This window comes from Elaeis guineensis, chromosome 7 (genome assembly GCF_000442705.2).
Source record: "Elaeis guineensis isolate ETL-2024a chromosome 7, EG11, whole genome shotgun sequence".
In the NCBI taxonomy this organism is placed as follows: Eukaryota; Viridiplantae; Streptophyta; class Magnoliopsida; order Arecales; family Arecaceae; genus Elaeis; species Elaeis guineensis.
Window position 1 is genome coordinate 98,044,577 of NC_025999.2, and position 22,317 is coordinate 98,066,893.

General features: G+C 36.9%; 2 protein-coding genes and 1 long non-coding RNA gene across 3 annotated transcripts; all 3 read right to left on the minus strand.

Moving 5' to 3' along the window:
• Positions 1–1,518: 1,518 nt before the first annotated feature.
• Positions 1,519–4,557, minus strand: LOC105048177 (GDSL esterase/lipase At5g45910). The gene is made up of 5 exons (XM_010927390.4): positions 4,198–4,557; positions 3,722–3,937; positions 3,476–3,624; positions 3,098–3,371; positions 1,519–2,016 (listed from the first exon to the last, which is right to left on the minus strand). The coding sequence occupies exons 1-5, from the start codon at positions 4,424–4,426 to the stop codon at positions 1,802–1,804; spliced, it is 1,083 nt and encodes a 360-aa protein (XP_010925692.1). The 5' UTR covers positions 4,427–4,557; the 3' UTR covers positions 1,519–1,801.
• A 2,303-nt stretch (positions 4,558–6,860) lies between these two features.
• Positions 6,861–16,009, minus strand: LOC105048175 (malate dehydrogenase, mitochondrial; the record flags this gene model as incomplete). The annotated part of the gene is made up of 6 exons (XR_832594.4): positions 6,861–7,708; positions 13,174–13,287; positions 14,716–14,801; positions 15,078–15,161; positions 15,241–15,683; positions 15,779–16,009. It is a non-coding gene; the product is annotated as a malate dehydrogenase, mitochondrial (long non-coding RNA).
• Positions 7,619–15,397, minus strand: LOC140859379 (malate dehydrogenase 1, mitochondrial-like). The gene is made up of 8 exons (XM_073261025.1): positions 15,248–15,397; positions 15,078–15,161; positions 13,380–13,441; positions 13,174–13,287; positions 13,072–13,085; positions 12,869–12,934; positions 12,707–12,717; positions 7,619–7,708 (listed from the first exon to the last, which is right to left on the minus strand). Exons 1-8 carry the CDS (start codon positions 15,395–15,397, stop codon positions 7,619–7,621), a joined length of 591 nt encoding a protein of 196 aa, XP_073117126.1.
• Positions 16,010–22,317: the final 6,308 nt, after the last annotated feature.

Here is a 22,317-nt window from a genome sequence, read left to right on the forward strand (position 1 = left end):
TTTCACTCTCGACCTCGACCCCTCTATAAATAGAGATAAAGGAGAAACCCTCCAAGTACATGTGTGTGCACCCACCATACTTGTGCTATCTCACGATTTTTCTCCCTTCTCCTCTGTTGTGCTAAATCCCTGATTTGACCATCGGAGGATCCACGTTGGAGCCAACTCCGATCGAGACTTGTTTTATAGGGATGCCGCTCCAGTGGTCTCTGGCCCACTCCAGCCATCTCCTGCCACGATTGGGAATCTTCCGCAACAGGTAGTAAAATACAAGTTCTCTAATATGCAATTATTTTTATGCTATCCTATTAAGTTATAAAATATTTATATACCAGTAGTTTAGTAATTAAATATATATACATAACTAATATTAGTATGTATCTAAATAAAATTGAGTAATTAATCAAGATGGGGTTGGATTCGGTTTTAAAACGTCAAACTTAGACCCAACAAAATTTTCAATGAGTCTTTATTTTGGATCCATATCCAATTCATTGATCAACAGATTAGGCTGGTGTGGCTTTGGGACTCAATTGGGTACCAGATTTGCAGATTGGAGCCATGGTCCTAACATACATTAGTTCAACCAGGTGAGGACGAAATGGGTTGACCATCAAATAAAATTAGGGATATCAACAGCCTAACAGCCGAGCACCATGCTGCCAATTTTGGTTTGAGATATTGGGCCATCTCCCTTTTTTTTTTTTTTTTTTGGCTGAATCAGATGGTTTAGATCCATCTACCTTGAGTACAATCCATCGTATCAAAAAACAGAATATGCCTAAATTGAATAGAATAGAAAAATAGGTCGTCCACATAATATTACCAGAGTAATTCACCACATAACTTGCCATCCAGTGCGCTGTTCTATTTACCTCATGACATATATGAGTTGTTGATATGCCGTAATGAGGTGCAGGTTAGTAAAGTACGAATATCCATAAGCAGGAGATGATGTTCTTCATCAGAACACTGTTGTGTAACCCAATTATGTGTGCTCTTTTCAAAAACTTGCATGTGTTCTATGTAGTCTTGGGCCTGTTGCTTTCCTCATTCGCTATCATTACAGCAAAAGGTCGGTTGATGATAGTTACCCAAAAAAAAAGAGTTGAAGAAAAGGTCTGTTCATGCGTCCGAATCTAAGTATTGCTTCAAATTGATTAATGTTTCAGCGGAATTGAATGCTCTACAAAGTGCATGATGAAGATATTGACGATTTACAAAATAAAGATTAAGAAATTTAAGGTGCAGCTTATTGACTTTTAGTGCCGTAACTAGTGACTCCAAGACAGTAGTCTTAAGACTATGTCTCACCGTCTTGCCTTCTTTTCCCTTTTTGATGCGAGAGGATATTCGTTTTCTGTTCCCCTCTTCTCTGTTGGCGGACCACAGACTAAAGGTGGGATGAGCCACGTCTCTCTCTCTCTCTCTCTCTGTGTGTTTTGCTAGGTTTGCATCAGGAAAAAAAAAAGAAAAGGAAAAGAAAGCTCCAGTGCTGCCACAAGTCACAACAAGGTATAGAATAACTAAATAACTATTTCAATATACTAATACACAGCCATCGGCAATAAGCCTCAATATTCCTGACAATCGAACAGTTTACACCATAATTATTGGTCAAGTGAATTATAACAGTTTACACCTTAATTATTGGTCAAGCGAATTATACTTTTGGTGGATAAATGGAAAAAAAAAATGGCCACAGTCCTGAACAAAACCTATAGCAACAAATAAAAATATAGTAACAGGGGATGTTCCTCCTTGAGCTACTCTCAATGTTCCCCTTCAATTGGCGCCAAAGCTAGCTCATGATGGGTGGATTGCCAAAGGGACCTCTCAGCAAACCGTCGGCAATGTAGCGATTAGCCGCTTCAGTAAAATGGATGCCATCCCAACTCGCATATGTGGAGGGATCGTTACATACATTCGAGCCCGTTTGACCACACCTGTAGTCTAGATTGACGTTGTAAGGACCACCTCCCCCACAGCAAGCTTTCAGGGCCCCATTGGTAAATCCTGCAACAATTATTTGCAGAAGTTAGAAAGGCATGTCTTTGCATATACAAGCATTGAGACATTGAAGCTTAGGAGACTCAGACATTGTTCATGAACTTGATGGTACCAAAGAATTATCCAACACTCAACTTTATAACCACAAATTTATGTTCAATTTGACTTTTCTAAATACAATATTCATATGCCTTACTCTTTTGCTTTTGTTTTTTTTTTAAAAAAAAAGAAGAAACTTGTACAGAAGGGTTGGACTCCTTTGTGTTCATTAATAGAAGAAATTGTACGGCAAAGCCAAGCCAAACCAAAATATCTCATGATTATTGTAGATTTATTTTTGAGAGATATGTATGTATGTATGTATAGGCCAATGTAAATCTTATTTTAGTTGATGAGTATGTCCGTATGGCAGTAGATTTGTCCAGAGAGATTTATGCCTGCGAATTGGTCTAAGATGACGATCAGACCTAACCATACCCCCGGCCCACAAGATAGATCGTATCCTTGGTCTTGCGTCAGACCAAGTTGATTGGGTACAGATAGAAGGCAGACCTGGCCCTCATTAGTCATTAGCATGACCCTCAGTCTTTTGGTTTTTTTTCCTCTTCTTCAGCAAACTCAACCTTCACTTTTTCTAGACGTCAAATAATGTTGGATCTGAGAATATCCAAGAAAGCTTATTGTCGAGGTGGTTAGCAATATTGTTTCTTTCTTAGTGGACCCTCTCAAAGTGGAAAAACTCAAAATCCTTCTCTTCCCACAGGAAAAAATCACATCATTACAGCTTTTTTCCATAAAAGTTGTCACGATGTCATGAAACATACTTTCCATTGCCGTCTACAGATCAAATGATGTGCTACCAGAAAAACACGTTATACCAACTTGGTAGACTTTAATAGCTGCTTACCATCATAATTAATGAGCAGCTGCCAATCAAACAAGCTCCCACTATGTGAGATCTTGTCATGGCATGGTCTCCATTTGGTTTGGTCTTATCATCTCTAGTTTTTTTTTTTATGCTACAATTATTGAGCTCATTGCAAGTATAAACAGGAATCATGTGTAAATTATGGAGGAAAAAACTCACCATATTTTTTGGGATTTACCACAAATTGCTTCGCCGCATTATACAAATCTCCATAGATGATCCTCGTCCCCGGGTATTTCTGTTGGAGCTCTTGCAGTTTGATCTTTAACAACTGATTGTGGTAGGAGGCCACTTTATTATACTTCTTCAGGCATCCGAACTGGTTGTAGTCGTCTTTGTTAGAACTTTTGTACAGCTGCAGGTACAAAGGAAAGCATCCTATGGGCAGAATTCCCGGCACCACCACATCCACAGCCCCGTTGCTGATCAGTCTCTGTATATAAATTTAATTAACAAACAACAACAATTGCACATTTACTTGATGATCAAATTTAGATATACCAATTGAGTTTAATTCTATGCGTCAAAGTTCCATACCTCGACACCATCTGCAAGGCCATCGACGATATTGGGAGTATTCTTCCTCACTTCATCCATACTCTTGCCCGAGAACAAGAAAGCATTGTAATCATTCCCTCCAAACTCTCCGAAGACAAACAGAGATTTGCCAATGTAGTCTTTGCAGTCTGCGCTTCATATCCATATTATTTCTTGGTCAAAAAGTGAAGAGAGATCAAAGATAGATGCAATTGGTGAAATCGATTTCATGAGCTACAACACCACCTTGGGTTGTGCTGCAGAGGGAGGGCTTCATCTTCTCAAACCACGAGAGCTGGGTTTTCATGTTATCGGTGGTAAATAAAGATTTGGTGAGACCTCTTTGCTGAAAGAAACTATAGTCGAGTACTGTGCCGCCGGTGGTGGCAAAGTTCGCTCCTTTTTGGAAGTCCTCGCCAGGCTTCAAAGACGGTGGAGGCAACGGCAGTCCAACCGCCTCGGCTACATAATTAGGCCAAAACCAAATTTTACAGTCAGTAACTAGTCATCACAGTCGGTCTCCATGAGCTCAGTCAGAAATTTTACACTGAAAAAAAAAAATTATATATATATATATATATATATATATATATATAAAAGAAGAGCCAGTTAGAAAAGGGAGATTGTGATCAAGCATTTGACTCGGATAATTTTAATATAATACTCTCACCATTTAAAGAAAGAGGAAAAGGGAAAATGGAAGCACAAATTAATTAGGATACCAATGAAGTCGATGAACAAGCGTCCATCAGAACATCGGCCTGTGGCCTTGTGGAAGAAGGTCATGCCATAAGGCCACTTGGAGGTGAGATAAGCGCTGGCGTTATTGACAATGAGGTTTCCGGCATCAGAAAGGGAGTCCCCAAAGCTAAATATTGCATCATAGCGTTGGGCACAATAGCATAGATGGAAGAATGAGAAGAGGAGGAAGGCTAGGAGAGAAGGCTTCATGGAGACCGGAGGATGAGGGAGACTTTCTCAACTACGCTGTGATGGGATGGGGGTGCCTCATTTATAGCGTTTTCCTGGTCTCTCTTTTTTTTGGGGCCGTCTATCTCCGCCCTCTCACATCCTTCTTTATGCCCACCACCTCTAGCTTGGAAAACTCCTGTCGGCGAAGCTGGCGGATCGAGTTGCCATCTTTAAGAATTGAATAGATTCCCCTCACATGCGCAACAGCTAGAAGTACGCGGAACGGTGAAATTTTGACCTCACTATGAAGAGCCGTAGTAATTGCGTCGTTATCAATCTCTACACTGTATTCGGATTAATAAAAGGTAAAAAGGACGCTAGGCTGGAGTTTGAAGCATTTAGATTTCTTTAATTTACTAGGATTTTCCAATGTTATTTTTGCAGGGAAAAAGGATAAACTTCAGGTGGAGTCAGGATCATTTTAGAATCTTTTTTTTTTTTTTCTGATAATTAGAATCTATCCTCTAGCATTTTTTATCAATCATGAGTTTTAAGGAGGTTGCCTTGATGTGGTTGGTAGCATGCTAGCTGGCCAAGGATATATTCTGGAACTAGTAGGCAAAATTTTTAAGCAAGATATCACGGGAAAGCACTAGCTGACAAGTCAAAATGAGGCGGCTTTCGGATGGCCATTATGGCCTGGATGGCGTCTACCTTCTGTATAATTTCGTGATGATTAGATTGTAGAGAGGGGCCCATACAGTGCAATGGGGTTCAAATCTAGGTGGTGGCACAAATGCTCAGCTCATCTTGGAGGCGGGCAACTCTCATTCATTTCTGAAGCACGGTTATACACTGCGGATATGAGATATGATGACAAAAGAGAGATATCATCTTCGAAATAAGTGATACGGTGGTCATTCGGATTCTACAGTAAAAACATGAAAGAATGATTGATTCGTAATTATAGTTGGAATCAGAAAAAATTAAGTTCAAAATTAGAATGATCAAATCTTTCAAAACGTTAGATTCATTGTCGAAATTAAAATCGAAATAAAAACTTAAATTTTCAGAAAAAAATAGAAATTGAGTTTTAGATAGATCAAATCATTCCTGTTCTGTCCCGAAATTAAAATTGAGATGAGATTCGTCACAATCAAACGATTTGAATGAAAGTCATCCATTCTCATTTCAATTTCAAACCCCAACCAAATACCTCTGGATCCTTGTTTGGCAGAAGTGTGTATTAGTCGGAGACGAACGTCATAGCGGCTCACGTTGTCAAAATCTTGTGTGCAGGATGCTCCGCCTAATAAAACGGGGACCGGCAGACAGACTAGCTCATTGACGTGGGGATATTTGTTGTGTATATAGTTGGGTTGGTGCCTAATGAGGATTTGCGCGAGCAAATCGCGACGTGCCAACGGGCGGCTGTGCACACCATATACCAGACTACCCATCCTGCCATGTGGCTCCCAGCTTGCGGGCCAATCAATCGTTGGTGCAATGGATGGGACCGCAAAGCTGAAGGATTCCTGGACTTGACAAAGTAGGGTGAGCCACAACGAAAATTTATATTTATAGAAGCAGCCGGCCCAGGCATGTGGGCCTCCTCATTAACCACAGTTAGTTAGTAGCTATCATACATGCTAACATTTTCCATTGAGAAATCATAAACCCGAAACGACAAAAAGTTTAAATTGCTTGTCCAATTGCCTGTTGGATAACGCTATAAAGTTCTCATAATTTTCTCACCTGCCACAATTATTAGGATTCTAGACAATGACCGGCCATTTGATTCCTATCCACTATGGCATGAGATATCTGTCCATGCATGTAATTTTGTAAAGATTATTTGCCGTCGTATCCTCCTTTTTTTTTAAAAAAAATATATCCATTTGCTCCCTCTGGTTCAATCAACTCACTGTAGGAGCCCACAGGCTAACATAATATTATTAGTATATATATAACGCACTCGTATCTAGTTAATAATTCTTTTCATTATCTATAAAAACCAATAGAAAGCCATCTCACTGTTTCTGATTGCTCCTGTGAAACACAGACTGGAAGGTCTAACGGGGTTCTATGAAGAAAAGGTGATAGAAATCGACCAGATCGCAGTTAAAGATCGAGTATAGACATCCAAGCATACCACTCCACACCTGGCCTGAGTTGAGCGGTGCGGGTACCAAACGACAAGTTAAAACAGACCATGCCCAGAAAATGACCCATCGTGAACCAACAGGCCATGTTAATTGGTACCACTTACCAAACTTCTTCGCAGAAAAAGATAACACTCCCATCTCTCCTGCCGAAATATGCACGGTCTAGTACAGAACAATAATTTTATCCCAGTGGCTTCGTTTACATGATAATTTGATCTGGTGAATCAGAAATAGAAAATTTTCGTTGCGGACACAATTTTTGACCAGTGCAGATGGCCGAAAATAATGCAATGGACGATACCACATCATTAAAAACAGCGATCACTCTCGTAACCAGCAGGTTCACATTAATACACTGACAAACATTAAGAGGAGAAAGAAAACAAGAATGCTAAAACAAGAAGCAACCAAAAGAAAAGGACAGCCTAACAAAACCCAGCCAGCACTGGAAATTTCTGGACACAAGAAGGCCGCCAACCTGAGTCATTGCCTTGCGTAAGAGCTGTGAAAAACAAAAAGTTCGTTTTCCTCGTGATCCGATAGTCCAAGCTTAGGTGAACTAGTTTGATAAACAACTCATTTAGACTGACAACTGAGATTTTGGAGAGTGGCAGGATAAGAAAACAGCAACCAAGGTTTGACAAACCAATTGAGCCAAAAAGCACAAAGCCTTTCAAACAAGGGACCATAAACCAATGGTCCAAACGTACCCAAAAAAAAAAAAATGGTCCAAGAAGAATCATACCGTAGTCCCTTTGTTCCATTTGATGACTTAACTGATGTAATCGAATTTTACTTGAGGCCTTGTGCACAACCGAAATAATTCTCGGTTCCTTTCTTCACAATTTGCATATTTCTTGATGCAGTCAAAAATCTAAAAGCCTAGTTTGCTTTAATCTCACAGCCAAAACCAAGCACCGGGTAATTGTTGACAGACAATGGCAAAGACCTCCTCCATTGAAGTGAATAAGCCAAATTTCATGGTATTGGAAGAACCTGAACCCTTGCATAGACAAGCTAATTCTCTTGAACAAACTTAATCCCCTTCTCTATGGAGAATTCGAGCTCAGCCTTGAGACTCTAAGCCTTGCTTCTCATAATCAGAAAGTGATCCCAATCCAAGTACTTCCTCCACACCATTCTTTCCCAGCCTTACCTGTAAAACAAAAAATGGAGCTATCTTTATGAGACGCAAGTTGACTCAAAGATTTGACCAAACAACAGATGGCAAAGAAATATATCTACTCTCATTTTAATCACAGAAGTGTGGTACAAGAACATTATAGGCATAAGTGCATTAGACCACAAACTGGTTGTCGAAAGATCACAGTCCGCACGATAAGTCGCAGGGAGGCATTCTTCACTAAAAAATAGAGGGGCTATTAGTTGTATTCCTCATCAAGTATTTACACAAGTGGAACAGGACTCAGGAATCAGGTCAGTTAAACGGTTTAGATACTTGTTCCATCCAAGTACTAGATATGAGATCAGAAGAAAATCTATCTCATTGTTTGTTTCAGTGCTGAAAAGAAAAAGTTCAACACTATTTCGGAAAGATTGCACTTATTGTTGTATCATTGCAATTAAACCCGACTCACCTAATGGTTAGAGCAGCGGCAAATAAGGAAGATCATATGGCAAGTAATACATGTTTCGTGTTGTAAAGGACTAAAAAAATCCTAATTACATCAAAAGAAAACTAAAGGGAGCCTGGCAAGGATTTCCATCAAAAAGCAAGAAATCAGCTATAATGAAGATTCTCTAGGAATTGATTTTGAACTGGTTGGCTGCTTGTGCATGCGCATGTTTTGGTAATAGCTGCATGGTATTATGGCAACCGGTCTAGTGTAACATGCAAGCCACCATCATGTAACCAGTAGGATTAAAATTACTATGAATTGCTCATGCAGTCTAATTTCTGGTGAAATTAACCATTTCACATCTATGGACAATGGAGAAACATCTCTAAGCCATATGCTTTATGCATTTGAAGCCTAAAATGTGAAGTAAAAGTGCAGAGAACTACATTAGATGGCTTTAGGGTGAAAATGACTGCTTCATATTACTCCAAATTAGTACCCACTCTAGATTTGTTAAGACAAATGCAGCCTGCTTCACATTCCAATCATGGTTTTGAGTCTGGAACCATAGCGGTCCATATCAGGCATATACTATAACATACTTGTACGGAACCAACATCTAGTACACCCCTCATACCACAAGTGTCGGTACCAAAAACTGTATTATACCAACATATACCATTTGGGTACTAGTATGGGTACTAGGACCAGTACTTAAAACCTTGATTTAAATCACCCTATTCTTTTGTGCATGCAATTTTTTGCAATGCCACTTTTCGACACAAATTTTGTTATTTAGTTAAAAAAATCAATGCCAGGATGCCCCAATTCAGCACATAAAAATAAGCTAATTAGCAGTTAGTTTGCGTACCTTTCAATAAATTATGTGTCATCCAGCAGGTTTTGCTGCTTATACTTGGGCTTTAAACAAAAGGGGTCACTTCTGACAAGAGACTACAAGCAATAACAAATCATTGGAGCTTGATGTCATTAAGCTATGACACTAAATCTACTAAACGGTTACTAGCTTGCCCAGCAATGTCATCCTAAATTTTATCTACCTTTCCAGTCTGAATACAATTTTAACAGTTTTGGCAACAGTTACAGGCCCAGCAACATCATTCTAAATTTTGTCTCCCTCTCTAGACCAAATACATTTTTTTTAACAGTTTAGGCATATGTGTGTACTTTGAAAAACCTCATGTAAGGGTTCCAGTTATTTTATTCATGTTCACATGCTACAATTTTTATTATTTGAAAAATGTTATGCTTTTCTTTCAAATTTTCATCCTTTCAAATGGTAGAACGATTCGCTCTTATCTTTTTTTCTTCTTGTTTTTCTGTGGGGAGGGTGTGGAGGGGGGTTAGTGGTATCCTATAATGTTCAGCCCTTATTCTTTGAGAAACCACACTTTATCGACCTAAATATGTAAAATGGCAAACTCTTTTAAAACCACTGGAAAAAGGATTATATGGAAGACATTTTAAGAACAAAAATGTTATAATGATCATAACAAGTCTCTCCAAACATATATATCAACAACTACTCATGAACACAGAGAAACCACAGACTACTAAATATTTGTACCAATTCACTAAAATTTCTTAATCAATTCGCCAGCCACTTTTTTTTGTGCTTTAAGTCAATAGATTGACTGCAAAACTTTCATTGATCTATTATTCTAATGCTAAATACCCTCAGATAAATCTGCATAACATATGTCAGAGAAGACTACTAAAGAATATGAAAAGATAAATAATGAACCACAAAAGAAAGTCAAAAAATCAAGCAAGCAATTATACATTTTTACAATTCAATCACCAAAACAAATGAAACATTAGCATCTAAATTGTGTACACCCATTTCAGTGTAGCCCTATATTTTAATTCAACAGTAGCTGCTAGAACTTCTAAACTAACAGTAGCCACCGGATTGGTTAATGCACAATTGAAAATCATAATAATCTGACGACCAACACCTGTAACGTATGTTCACAATGTAATTTATAAATCATGTTGATTAAGTCTGTTGGGGTAAACCAATCAACCCCCGATTTTGGTCACCACGACTCCGACTGTGCATCGGCTGAACATGCAGTTTCAACTCTTCATCGACCGATTGAGTAAATCGCACCGACTTATGGTCGGCTGACCGACGAATGTTTGACTACTACCGATCAACAGTGGACGACTTGAACCATCGGCATAACTGAACTACTAGCCAACAGTCGCTCATAGATTCTACCGACATATGATCGGCTCTACCAACATATGGTCAGTTAATATGCTTAACAAACCATAACCGTTGTGAACGGTTATTGACTACGTGTCACGGCTATCCCGAAAAATTAACGACCCACTAACTCCACATTTATGATCCGATAATTCAGCGCCATAAAAAGTAGGACCACATGCTCAACGGTTACATCGGAATTATCTATAACAAAAGGGGGCAAGTGAACAGGACGGGGAAGACACTTTTGAGCCAGAGCTCTGCTACTTTCAACTTTCAAATTTTCTATTCATCAATTTCCTCTCTGACTTAAGCATCGGAGGGTCCCCGCCGAACACAACTCCGGTCTGTGAGGACGCTGTTTTTCCAGGTGCTTATCACCGGTGACAGACGACAGGGAGTTGGCCGCAACAAGGTCCAAAATATTTTTAAAATTTATATTTATTTCATGAAACTTCTAATGCTAAATATATATTATCTAGCATCTATCTTTTTTTCCCTTGATCCCATACATTGTGACTGTTAACATCCATTTAAAAGCTTAGTCGATGTACTCATTGTCTAGCATTTTTTTGTTATTACTCTTAATGCTGCAAATTCCATCTTGGGTCCATATTAAAGATTTATCTAGGCACTTATCTAAAACAACCAATAGCATATATCCCTCTCCATACTGATCACATACTAAACTACATTGCCACCAGCAGTGTACTTGGTTATCACATTCTAATAGTATCCTGACCTCCACAAAACTTATACAATTTAAAATTCTATCCTATATCTCATGCTCCTATGCCAAGTTGCAAATCTGTAATCATAAGGTAGTCTCTTCAAAGCTTAGCATCATGATTCCGGTAAAAAGGTGAACAGCATAACCAAGCAGCCTTGGTAAAATTAAATGCAAGTATGAGAAACCTAATATTTATTGCATAATAGATACAACTCATGCCTTATGGCCCTAAGATATAAAAAAGTAGCAGAGGAGGAGGAAACAAGCATTATATGACAAGGCATCAACAAACCAGGAACCATACTAACAAGTTCATTCAAGTATCTGCCATAGGACGAACACTCCTTCCAGAACTGGCATCAACAGTGCAGCATCCTTCCATCCCCCTTTTCACAATGACAGGTGCATTTCTCTCTACTTCCTAAATTTTACATCAAGTTTCAGAATTCTCTATGCATCCATATTGTCAATGCCTTCGTTAACAGAAGGAAAGTATTTTTTTGTTCATCATCATTTTTAGAACTGGCATTTATCCATCAAGTCTGCCGTTTCATGCAAAAAGTCAGAATTTCTGGTCTTTCAAGAGCCCCTGCGTTGGTTCCAAAGTCCCAAAATGAGATCTCAATTTTTTTTGAAAAAGTGATTTGGGCAAAACTTCAAATCAATTTTTGACATTTTATATCTCATCATTTTCTTATTTTCACATAGCTTAACAGCATGTAATACTCCATACCACTTTTCCCTAATGAATTCATATGTTATTGGAGGCATCAAAGGGTGTGTCAAAGTGTCTTCTTTTCTTTTCTTCAGCACTTAAACCTCTTCATATCCATTATCATTGACAAATACTTCGATGCAGACTAGTTACTTGTAGATCACTATACTTCGATGCAGACTAGTTACTTGTAGATCACTATAAACAAAAGAAAGTGGTCAATGGGGAATTTAACATGTTGAGAAACAGTAATTTATGGTGACTATGATGATGAAAACCATTTTCAATCACTAAATAGGGCAATACTTCCCCATTCAACAAAAATATTTATGTCAACACAACGTAAAAATCAAAATCCAAAATGAGTATTTTGGGAAATTGTCAGAGGAGAAATTATCTATAGGTTCCTAGATTGACCCGAAATTACTTTTAAGTCCTTGGACTTTTCAAATTCCACAAAAGTCCTTGAACTGCTAAAGAGTTATTTCTAGGTCTCTTCCGTCCACACAGATTGGTTATATAGGTCCATGTTCAGGTTACACAGATTTATGTTCAAGTTACATAGGTTTATGTTCAGGTTACGTGGGTTATGCAAATAATCTGAATATAAACCTGTGTAACTTCAATATAAATTTGTGTAACCTGAATATAGACCTGTGTAACCAATCTGTGTAGATGGCAGAGATTAAGAAATAACTCCTTAGCAGTTCAAAGACTTTTTATGGAATTTGAAAAGTCCAGAGACTTAAAAGTAATTTCTGATCAATCTAGGGACCTATAGATAATTTTTCCATTATAAGATCATAAAACACAACAAAAGATAAAGAATGATCTATTAGACTTGCCAGATTTTGCTTCTCATCAAAATGCCATATGGAAAAAATATAGCAGCATACCAAAGACATGCCTGGAAAGCAAAAACCATAAGGGGTTATCTGCCTCAACATTAGCACACATTCAAAATTGATATTGAAGGTAATTTCTTTTTTGACAATGATTTAATCATATATAAATATCAAAAACACACTGATTTCATCTTGAATATTTACAGGTCATACCTCGGGACATCACTAAACATTGCAAATCCTTAGCTGCTACTGTAGAATTAGTAGTCACACAAACAACTGAGCAGGCAAGTTAATATAGTGATTCAAGAATCAGCATGTAGCAGAAGTATTATTCCTAGCTTCCTAGTCAGCTGTTAGATCACAGCAATGGTATAAAGTTATTATTTTAAACAATTGAACAAAAATAGAATTACAGAATGAAGAAAAGCTACCACATTAAGCATCAATCAGAATATATCAAAGGATTTTTTGTAAATATTGGATATAAAAAAAAGGCATAAGTTTATTGAAATCACCTTGGAGGCAAAGGTAGTTCGGTGATGCTTGATTGCACAAAAAAGCACTCCACAATATCTGGAACCCCATTAAGACCTTTCAAGCATGCATCAGCAAAGACGGCACCAGCATAGCTGCACCAAATGCTATTGCTTAAGGCCCAGACACATGCCTATATATTTCTAGACTAACTCTTAAAATCAGAGCCTGGGACATAGGAAATCACATCAAACAGAAAGATGTGTATACAAAACGAACAGAAAAGCAACATTGAGAAGGACTAAAAACCTACCCAAATTTCAATTAAAGTATTGGATAAATTGTTGTTTGTCTCATTAAACACAGCCTATTGATTAATCTGATTTAAAATTTAACTACTTTTGAATCACAAGTTATCGCCATAAACAGAATATAAGATGCCAATAAAAAAAAAAGGAAGGGCAGAATGGATATATTACAGTGGTCAAAAATTAATTATAACTACAAAATCACCCAATGACAAAAAGTAGTTGCAACCAGTAAAATATTAACTATTATTGTTGCATTATAAGATATCTCACAGCACAGGAGGCATAAATAAATATATCAATATAAGGAGGAAGCCATGCTTCTAAACACATTTGGATTTTACCTCTCCTACTAGTGAACAAAACAATCAGAAAAAAGTAAATAGAAGGCCTACGAGTATAAAACTGTAAGGCTTTAGCTCAAGCAAGACCCAGAAGTAAGGGAATGAGCTATTAAACATCTAGCAAGATCTAGCAGAAAGAGAGAGCAAGGAAAGTTCCTTGAAGAGGATATGAGAACATATGTAGATTGAAAAACTCTAAGGTGGCATGGTGAATGGCACAACTGACATTAATAACACACAAAACCAACAGGGAAAAGGGGAAAAATGATAAAAATAGAAATACATTCCAGACTCCAGTGTCCAAACAGGATCTAGGATAGTAGTTGATCATTGTTTTGGTTAACCTACAATACACAGTTCATCTAAATAAAATTCCTGCCAAGGCGGGAAACTGAACATGAACAATCTAAGGAGTGATAATATCAGTTACAGCAAAACGAAAAATTATACATGAGCAATTTAAGAAGTAAAATATAAGTCAGAACAAAGGCCAAGATTTTTTACTCTAAAATTTTATAATTGAAATTTGAGGTCACCAAAATTGCTCTGTAAATGTATAAGTCATTATAAACATAGGCAGAGCAGAGATTTTGAAATATTACATTTAGGACCACATCTATATGCAAAAGTTAATTGGCTATTGAACCACCCCAATCTGAAGATTCCCTATGAAGCGATTAAGTAAGGACACTTAACATCAAAAGAGTACGCAAAATATATTATGAAACCTGAAACTCGAGAAAAAGAGCAGGAATGCAGGACTGATTAGCTAATATGAAAGTAAAGGATAAAGCCTAAATAAAATAAATATAAAATAGTAAAACCAAAATAATAACTGTATAAGAAATTATTTGCCCTTACTCACTATGGAAACAGTTCAAAGAAAAACAGAAATTATGATAAAATCACATCTTAAGTAAAGGTGCATAACCTTTAAGCAAAATGATGAGAATTCTGCCAGCAAATGAGAATCTCGTAAAGGCTCACCGGTCTCAGAGAGCAGAATATCAGCATCATCTGATAGTATAGAAAATTAGTAGGTAGACTCGATGGCATAGCTTATGGTAAGAATAAATATTAATCCACGGATTTCATTCTTTTTTCATGATTTATCAAAATTTGAGATCATATGATTACACAGCATAAATATGCATAAAAAATACCTGTTTAGTTAGCAATTAATAATAAAAATCTCAGACATATGAGAACTCTAGGGGAAGACAATGATGATGATGATGAAGATGATCGAAAAACAATGATAACAGAACACACGCATAAAACAAAGTGAATCACCTGGGAAAACAGAGGCAGAATGGTTATACCGGCATGCCCACCAACAACAGGGACATTAACCTTTGCAGTGGACAACTTTCGCCACTTAAAACAAGAAAGACACTTTTTTGGGGTAAGACCATCAAATACATATATAAAAACAAATAAAAGGCAAAGGCTTTACCCCCAACCGGAACCTTTGCCTTCCCGGCATAGAAAGTCTTAACTCTCACCACATCGAGCGTGGTGACTCCGAAAAGCTTCTTTTCATCATAAGTCCCTGTCTTTTTGAACCCCTCCACCGCAATCGGCACCGTCGAATTCACTGGGTTGCTAATCATATTAATAAGTGCCTAAATTTAACCAAAAAAAAAAAAAGAACAATTGTTTGCATGTGTTTTAAGGTGAACGAAATAAAGAAGGGGCAAGAAAAGAAAAAGGAAAAGAAATGGAAAGGAGTGGTGGTGGTATAATGGCCGCGCAGAGAGACTTGACGATGCCGGCATTGATGTTGAATAGATCGTCGCGGGTCATGCCCGGTTTCCGGGGGACGCCGGCGGGGACGATGACAAATTCGGAGCCCTCTAGGGCTTTCACGCCGTGCTCCACGTCCATAAATCCGGCAACCTAGATCAAGAAAAGAGGAATCCAAAACCCTAGATCAGACATTTTACAAAATTAGGAAAGAAGAAGGAAATGAGAGATGGTACGGAAGGGGGGACCTGGGCGCGGGTGTTGATCTAGCTGACGTCGGCGGCAACGCCGGGGTTGCCCGCGATATCGTAGAGGGAAAGGGAGGAGACCAAAGGGTTGAGCTTCATGAGGAGAGCGAGGGGCTGGCCAATGCCGCCGGTGGCGCCGAGGATGGCGACCTTGCGCTCAGGGCTGGACTCGACGGAGAAAGTTCGACGGGGGAGGTGGGAGGAAGCGCCACCTCCTCTTCTGAGGACGTTTCAACCGATCGGAGGAGGAAAGCTCTCTTCCTCCCACCTCCTCTTCTGAGGACGTTTCAACCGATCGGAGGAGGAAAGCTCTCATCTTTCTTTCCTTTTGTCTAAGAGGGGAAGAGCGATGGAAGTGAAGAAGGTTGGAGAAAGAAGAGCGAAGCTTTCTGTGGAGAGCGGAGGCGAAAGCAAGATCTCATGGACCCGGCTGCATACATTGCATTATGGAGATGAGTTGGTTTGAATATACGAGACGGATTATTAGAGATATTATGCTGCAAAATATGCAGAGCTCGTTTGAACTGCAAAATATGCTGGAGTGACGATTGGTGAGAAGGATCACCAGAGATTCTTATTTTTCAAGTTTTTTTTTTTAATTAATATAAAAAAATTTATTTATCTAAATAATTTGATTTTTAATTTATTTATTAAAATTATATAAAATTAATAAAATACTATTTTTAATGATATTTTATCCTAACCACATCACCTCCTATTTTTCACGTAGATCACGTAAAAAAAAATTAAAAATAAAAAATACTAAAAAATATGATGTTTTTAAAAATGCCATACTTTTTAGTATTTTTCATTTTTATCCAAAAAAAATAAAAAATATAAAAAATTAAATTTATAAAAAAATTAAAATTTTAATTTTGATAAAAATAAAAATTATCATTTAAAATTAGTATCTCCATTTCAAATTATCTTTTTAAAAAAATATCTAAAAAAAATTGGTGTAAAAAAAATTTAAAAATACATTAAAAAAAGAATCGAAAAGAAATATAAATTATAATTCTAAAATTATTTAAAAATTAATTTTTTAAAAAATATCTCAAAAAAGATCTTAAAAATACCATAAAATAAAAAATACCATAAATTAATTTTTTCAAATTAATTTTTTAAAAAAAATATCATTAAAGAAAAAAAATTGAGGAAAAATTGAGAAAAAAATAAAAATTATAATTTTGAATGAATTTTAAAAAATAAAAATTCTAATTCTAATTCAAATAAAAAAGATAATTTAAAATTATTTTATCCATTTAAAATTAATTTTTTTAAAAAATATCTAAAAAAACTTTAAAAATATAAAAAATAAAAAATACCATAAAAAATAAAAAATGAGAAAAAATTAAAATTAAAATTTTAAGTTTTAAAAATTTAATTTTTAAATTAGTTTTTCCGTTTCAAATTAATTTTTTCAAAAAAAATGTTCAAAAAATAAAAAAATAAAAAAAATAAAAGTGCCATAAAGAAGTCAAAATTTAAAAAATAGAAAAAAAATAAAAATTATAATTTTAAATTTAAAAGAATAAAATTTTTAATTTTAATTAAAATAAAAGACATCATTTCAAATTATTTTCTCCATTTCAAATTAATTTTTTTAAAAAATATTTCAAACTAATAAAAAAAATACCTCAAAAAAATTTCATAAAAAAAGAAAAAAATGGTAAAAATGAGAAAAAAATAAAAATTATAATTATAAGTTATAAAAAAATAAAATTTGAATTTGAATTCAAGAAAAATAATAGAAAAAAATGCCATATGAAAAGTGAAAAAAAAAGAGAAAATATGAAAAAAAATAAAAATTATAAATTAAAATTTAAAAAAAATGAAAATTTTAACTTTAGTGAAAATAAAAAATATCATTTCAAATTACTTTCTCCATTTTAAATTATTTTTTAAAAAAAATATCTAAAAAAAATTGGTGTAAAAAAAATAAAAAATACCATAAAAAAAGGAAAAAGAATTGAATTGAAAAAAATAAAAATTCTAATTCTAATTTAAAAATAAAAATTATAATTTTAAATTTAAAAAATTAAAAATTATAATTATAATTCAAAGAAAAAATGATAAAAAAATAAAATTTATAATTATTACTTAAAAAAAATTTAACTTTAATTCAAATAAAAAATTATCATTTCAAATTACTATGTCTATTTTAAATTAATTTTATTTATTAAAAAATCACATAAAAATAAGTAAAGAAAAATAAAAAAAAATAAAAAAAACCATAAAAAAAAATGGAGGAAAACGCCAAAGGGAATGGCATTTTCAAAAACGCTATTCCCTTTGGCATTTTTGAAGCTTAAAATCTAAAAAAAAAATCCTTCTCTCCTTTTCTCCCTCTTCTCCGGCGTTCTCCGACGTTTTCTCCTCTCCGACGGCACGGCGGCGACCTCCCAGCGACGGTGAGCTCTCTCCTCTCTCTTTCCTCTTCCTCTCTCTCTCCCTCTTCCTCTTCCTCTCTCTCTCTCTCCCTCTTTTTTCTTGGCCACCGACGACAGAGGGCCGGTGGTGGGCCGGAGCGCCCCGACGGTGGGCCCCGGCCCTCCCCTTCCTTTGGCCGGCCCCCTCCTCTCCCTCTTCTTCTCTCTCTCTCCCTCTTCCTCTCTCTCTCCCTCTTTTTCCTTGGCCGCCGGCGACAGAGGGCCGACGGTGGGCCGACGCGCCCCGACGGCGGCACCGGCCCTCCTATTCCCTTGGCTGGCCCCCTCCTCTCCCTCTTCCTCTCTCTCTCTCCCCCTCTTTTTCCTTGGCTGTCGGCGACAGAGGGCCGGCGATGGGCCGGCGCGCCCCGACGATAGCCCCCCGTGGCGGGCCCCAGCCCTCCCCTTCCCTTGACCGGCCCCCTCCTCTCCCTCTTCCTCTCTCTCTCTCCCTCTTTCTCTCTCTCTCCCTTTTTTTCCTTGGCCGTCGGTGACAGACGGCTGGTGGCGGGTGGCGGGCCCCGGTGGCGGCCCAGCCGCTGCTCCCTGAGGCGGCCCGGCGGCTGCTCCCCGCAGCGAGCCCCGACGGCAGCCCCCCGGAGATGGGCCGCGGTGGGCCCCTGTAGCCCCCTCGATGATGGGCTGCGGCGGGCCCCTGCGGCGGCCCCCCGGCGACAGGAATTGATGTTAATTGCAACAAGAATTGATGCAATAGAAATTTAAAGGTAAGATGTTAATTGCAACAGGAATTAATGCAGAGAATGGGATATTTCCATTAGCATATGCAATTGTGGATGAGGAGACGACTGCAAATTGGAGTTGGTTTCTTTTCCAGCTCGGAACACATATCGTCAAAGATAAAAATGGAATATGCTTAATTTCTGATAGGTATCCAGGTATATTAAATGACATCGCTGATGAGTCTATTGGATGGAGTCCACCACGTGCCTATCATCGATATTGCTTAAGACATATCTGCAGTAATTTTAACACTCATTTTAAAAATGTGCAGCTGAAAAGAGCAGTATGGCAAGCAGGAAGCGCTCATCAAGTTCGCAAGTTCAACTTTATCATGGGTAGAATCAGAACAGTGAATGAAGAGGCTTGGAGCTGGTTGTCCAATATAGAAAAAGAGAAGTAAATGTTGGTACATGATGATGGCCTGCGCTATGGTGTCTTAACTACAAATTTATCGGAGATTTTTAATAGTGTTTTACGAGGAGCTAAAAATATGCCAATTACAGCTTGTGTTCAAATGACATTTTATCGTCTTGTGAAATACTTCAATACGAGGAATGCCCAAGCTTTGAGATATGTAGAGGAGAATCCAAATAATTTTTTTACTCCTCATGTTGTAATTAAGATTGCTGAAGATCAAGTTAAAACTAACCAGCACCGAGTAACAGCATTCAACCTTCAAAGAGGTATATATGAAGTGCTTACAAGGAGAGCAAGTGTAGGGTTACGAGGTAGAGAAAATTCTTATATTGTTACTTTAACTGAAAAAAAATATTCTTGTGGAAAGTGGAGCATGTACAAATATCTATGTTCACACATTTTATCTGTATCAAGAAATTGCTGTACATTTTAGTGGTTTTGTAGATGATGCATATACAATTACAGCATATATGAATGCTTGGAGCGGTGACTTTAATCCATTACCACATGAAGTTATTGAATGTATACACGTATGTTCAAATGTATTCCTGATCATCATCGTTTGAGACCCAAACAGAAAGGTAGACCAAAATCAACAAGACTACGAAATGAGATGGATGATAGGCAAATAAGAAGTAAGAACCACTGTGACATTTGTAAGGAACAGGGTTATGACCGCCGCCGCTATCCTAGGATACTTCAACACACTTCAACTTCAAGCAGTGGAAGAAATTAAAGGCTCCAAAGATGTATTTTCGTCATTGTTTTATGTATTTCTGTAAAATTGTATTTGAATATACGTGTTTAATATCCTGAGATGAACTGAATTTTATGTTTAAGTTGTATTGTGTGATAATATTGTATTTAAAATATATTTTTCATAAAATGAATGACTATCATATTATATTTTTTATTTTTTAATACATTTGTGATAATATTATTATTTTAGATTCATTAGCATATTATGACTTACGATCTGCAGTATCTCGATTCTCGAGACAGCAGTATTCTTACATTGCAGGACCACCATCGATCACAGACTATTTTAGATGGTGGCGTAAATATTTCAATCCTATTTACTATTTAATTTTTTTTAAAAAGTCATATACATTATCTAATTATTATATTTTATTACAGGAGTCCAGACACCTTCGTCTACAACGATCTGATGCTGACTTCTGGAGGACAGAGGATATTACACATAGAGTGTTGGATTATTTACAATATCTTGGATTCTATGGAATATATCGGATCAGTCGTATACGGATAGACGTTGGTCTTATTACTGCTTTGCTTGAGAGATGGCATCCAGAGACACACATTTCATCTTCCATTTGGTGAGGCGACCATCACTTTACAGGATGTCAGCATCCTTACTGGACTATCAGTTGATGGCAATCCAGTTACCGGAGTTGATCCCATGCTTACCATTCTGGAGTGGCGGCTTTGTGCTTGCGATTGTTAGGGTTTGAGCCCGACGCATACTTTTTCGATCATTCACGACTCAGGATTGAGTGTTTGGATGATCGTTATCGATATTTTCATATTGCGGATGATGCACCAGAGGAGATGGTGCAGCAGTATGTTAGAGGTCAAGTGCTGCGATTGTTAGGTGATGTCCTGTTACCCAATACTTCATCGAATAAGATGAAGTTGATGTTTTTACCATTATTAAAGGATTTAGACTTCACTCGTAGACTCAGTTAGAGCAGTGCAGTACTAGCTTGCGTGTACAGGGCTATGTGTCGGGATTCTTATGCTGATCAGAGTGAGATTGATGGTTATCTTGAATTATTACAGGTATGTGAATTAAAAATTTTTATTTTTAATATTCAATTATATTCCAAACATTGAGTATATCATGTATGATTTTTTTGAAATTTGCAAATTTGGGTATGGGAGCGTATGCCGACTATCAGTCCATTACGACGATAGTTGTTCAAGATGCCATCAGAGCAGCATGATCCTGATGTTCCATTCAAGCTGGACGGATCTTTGGGATATAGATATAAAAATATTGTTTTTTTTATTTGAAACTTACTATTTTAAATTTGATAAAATTTATTTAACATAAGTAGATTGTGAAACAGATGGAACGTTGCATTCAACGTTCATCACGTATCGACGAGAGTGGCACGGATTTATAGGTGCCAGTTGGATACATTAGTTGATACATATAGACGAGTAAATTTTAAATTTTTTACAAATATCATTTTACAGTATTCATAATCTATTAAAATTTTAGCTTACTAATTTTTTTTATTTTAACTCTATCAGATTTTGTGGGAGCCATATACAGATGAGATGTTGGCTATATTGCCGCAGATGTATACAGTTGGACATGACATATGGACTTCTAGGGTACCATTTATTTATTTTGATATGGTAGAGTGACATCTTTTCGATCGTGTCTGTGGCAGTTTGGTCAGATTCAGGGTATCCCAGAGCAGTTTGATACCAGCTAGAGATTCATCGTATTAATCGACGAGAGAGAGCTCATATTGACTGGCGTATCAGACATGCAGAATACATCGATATTTGGGATGTACGTCGAGATCACATTGTTCATAGTGATCCTATTTTGAGAGGTTATTCATATACCGATGACTACATGGCTTAGTGTTTTAATATTACAGTGCGAGTTATTGAACAGCCTCGGTATGCAGTTCTCAGATATGAGGCGAGAGTTCTGCTATGCGTCTATTGGTAAGACTACGAAAATTAGTTTATGTTATTTATGTTATATTTTTATTTTATATTTTACAGTATATTGACTGTTTTATTTTTATTTTGTAGACCGATTCTATATCGGATCTTGTGTTGGACACTCGTCGTACTTTATCTATGACTGATGAGGATGAATGGATTCGGATACTGCGTGAGATAGAGAGAACAAGTTTTGGAACGTTGGTGGCGATTGGTGTTGATCTATATAGCTGTGCGCTTTGGTAT